Raw genomic sequence first — 3,101 nt, forward strand, 5'->3', positions numbered from 1 at the left:
TAAAGTTTCCTGTTGCAAAACTCTTTTTTGTATTTATGATTTCCACCAGAATGCAAAAAAGTTTTTTCTGAAAAATATTTCTTTTTTACACAATATATGAAAATAAATTATTCCTGCAAAAAGTAAAATATTGGAATTATGCAAAAAACCACAAATGTTTCATCCTGTAAATCTTTCTTCTTTTAAATTATTAATTTTATGACAGTAGACAAGTTCATGTTTTTTTTTTCTGGAATGGTTGAAAAAAAAATGATTAAATCTATTTTGTATAGGTTTGTACACTGTTAAAACCCAATTATAATGAAAGAACTGATGAGCAGCTGCATGTGTTACCACTATATCAGTTATTAGATGATAAAGGGTGTGTGAGTCAGTGTAACTATGAAAACCCTCCTCATTTAATCAAAAGCAAAATAGCAACACGTCTTGAGACAAGTGGAAAGTATGTTAATCCAGTTGCTGTGAATGTCAAAAAACTTGCTAATGAGCATAACATTTTCACAGATGAAAATCAAAAAAGATCCAATGAAGAAAGTTTTCTCCATTCTAATTCTATTAAACATCCTCGTTTTTGTAGTGAATCAGACATCCCAGCTATTTTAAGTGAACGAGAAAATCTTCCTATTCAAAATATAAAGAAAGAGGTGAACTTTTTTGTGGATGAATACGAAATTCCTGTGTATCGGCAATGCAGGGATTATTCTACAGTAAATTCTGAGACTTATAAGTTACCAACTTCGTTAAAGAAATCGGAACACAACTCCCCCTGCAAAAAATATAAAGAACATGTTTCTAAACCCACAATTATAACTCCAGATATGGGTGGGGTAGCGATTGCTCTAGGTCATGGTTCTTTTTTAGTGGAGTGTGCCAAAAAAGAGCTTCATGCAACTACAGCTTTAAAAAATCCAGAGCGATCTGAGCCTACTCGACTTAGTATGGTGTTTTATCAACATAAGAAATTAAACAAGAAAGATCATGGTTATGCAGAATATCAAGAAAAAATTAAAGACCGTTTAAAAGATAAAATATTAAAAAATGAACGTAGCTTTGATGACTTATCTTTATTAGCTGATACAGCAACACGAAGTGATTCTTCAAAGATAGATACTAATGTCTTTTCACAATTACCAGATATAAAACCTTTCTTTAGCACATTAAAAGAAAACGGTTTAGAGACAAAAAATATACCTTTTGTAAACAGTAGAATGAATAGTTTCAGCATTGCTAGTCTTATCAATGTCAACCAGAATGAAGAGTCTAAACTAAACGTTAGTATGGAGTGTAGCAACAATAGCAAACAAAAAGATGATATTACACCGCTAGGTTTCCAGGTGAAAGCCGAAAAGCTTCCTACTTTTAGTATTTTCAAAAAAAGTCTTTGTGATGATAAAATATCTAGTGACACTCTAACTCAAATTAAAGAAAAAACTCAATGTGATAAAGCACTGGTAAATATTTATAGAGCTAAGCATGATATTTTGAATGAAGGAGATACTATGCTTTTTAATCAAGTACCCACTTCTGTTAAAACATCACAAGAAAACAATTCTATTCAATCGCCAATCTTAAAAGAGAGTTCAGAAGTAGAAAGTGGGACAGTAGGAGCAATTTTAAAAACATTGCACAGCAATTGCGATATACCAAGAATAAAAGGCGTAAGTAATGGAAGTCCAGAGTTGCAAAGAAAAAGGTCTTTAAATGAACATCAACATCCTATTGATAAATTTTTTAAGCTTGATCCCGGTTTTAGCATCTTTTCCAATAACAAACCTGAAGTGGCTCAAGTAACTACAGCACGAAATTCTTATGCTGTTGATACCTCTGACTGTGTTCTAAGCAAAGAGCGATATGAGACTTCAAAAGGAGATTTTATGAACCAAACTGTTCCCGTGTATCATTTAAACTCAAGCCAAGCCACCCAGGCTTTTTTTCTAGAAACTCAACCGTCACAAAAGTTTTGTGATAGCTTGCAAAAAGATGAACTTGGTTTTAAAAATAGAGTATCAGTTCTTAAAAGTGACATAAGATGTAATAACAGTTTTCCAGAAGAAAACACCTGGGATTTTAATGGAAACTTGTTTCAAAAAAATTTCTTTATTGAACCGAAGACAAATAGTTTACTTGAAAATCCCATTAAAAACAAGCAGATGGACAACCATTTTTCAAAGACATATCATCAAGAGGTTAATAGTGCTGACAATCGCCTTAACGGAGCTCAGCCATTGTATGCAGACTCTGTTTTAAATGGAAAACTCATAAATTCTATGAGTTCTTCTTTTCCCTTTTTCTCAGGAAAAAGCAAACAGTTTGACGTTAATTCTATTCTAAAAGATCAGCCTGTGAATTATCAACCAACTCTTCTTGATCATCATGCAGCGGCTTTTGCAAATCATGTCTCACTGCACAACTACCAATCCCATGAGCCAATTCAAAGTCTAGATAATATATTTCAAAGTAACTTTCAATATATACCTGTTTTTGAGGGTGACTCTCGCACAAATCCAAACTCAGAAAGAATGTCCATGCATACGTTTTCAAACTCTGAATCCGTATTATACAATCATCCATCTTCAACAACAGGACGCGTGTTCAACTCTTTTTCGACCACTAATTCTGAGAACTTATTAAAAAACATACAAAACATGCCCGATAACGTGCACTATTATTCTTTGCCTATTCCAGAATATCTTGAATATGATTCTTGTCCATCTCAAAATAGTTTACCTTTTCAGTCAAACAATGCTATTGAAAACGCGCAAGCTCACCTACCGATTACTGACAATATTTATGCACCAAACCATCGAATAATTCAACCATCGGGTAGTTATTCATATTTAAATTATCCTGCCTAAGTTAGTGCGTATCTAGCAATACTTAAAAGTTTCTGAATTTATTTTGTTAATGGTTGTTTTATTGAGATTTTATTGAACTTTTTAAAGCAGTGAGCAATTCCTTACAAAGCTTTACTTTCACTAAAAAAAGAGTCTAAAATTATAAACCTAATATATTTTAACCCACTAGCGATTGGAAATATATTATATATTTTGTTTATATGTAAATTACTTTTTATGCATTTTAGATATGAGTGTGTCTTCCAA

At 32.2% G+C, this 3,101-nt stretch overlaps 1 protein-coding gene across 7 annotated transcripts in view; it reads left to right on the forward strand.

Annotated features, from left to right (window-relative positions):
- Window positions 1–3,101, forward strand: part of LOC145189170 (uncharacterized) — a 10,920-nt gene extending 7,819 nt beyond the window's left edge. For all 7 annotated transcript variants that reach the window (XM_090087065.1, XM_090087066.1, XM_090087070.1 and 4 more), the window contains one exon: window positions 273–3,101. In XM_090087065.1, the coding sequence (XP_089943191.1) occupies window positions 273–2,855 (2,583 nt within the window). In that variant the 3' untranslated portion in view covers window positions 2,856–3,101. The remainder of the gene's footprint in view (window positions 1–272) is intronic.

This window comes from Hydra viridissima, unplaced genomic scaffold (assembly GCF_058129835.1).
Source record: "Hydra viridissima isolate aposymbiotic clone 2 unplaced genomic scaffold, HvirCarnegie_v1 scaffold_5, whole genome shotgun sequence".
Taxonomy (NCBI): domain Eukaryota; kingdom Metazoa; phylum Cnidaria; class Hydrozoa; order Anthoathecata; family Hydridae; genus Hydra; species Hydra viridissima.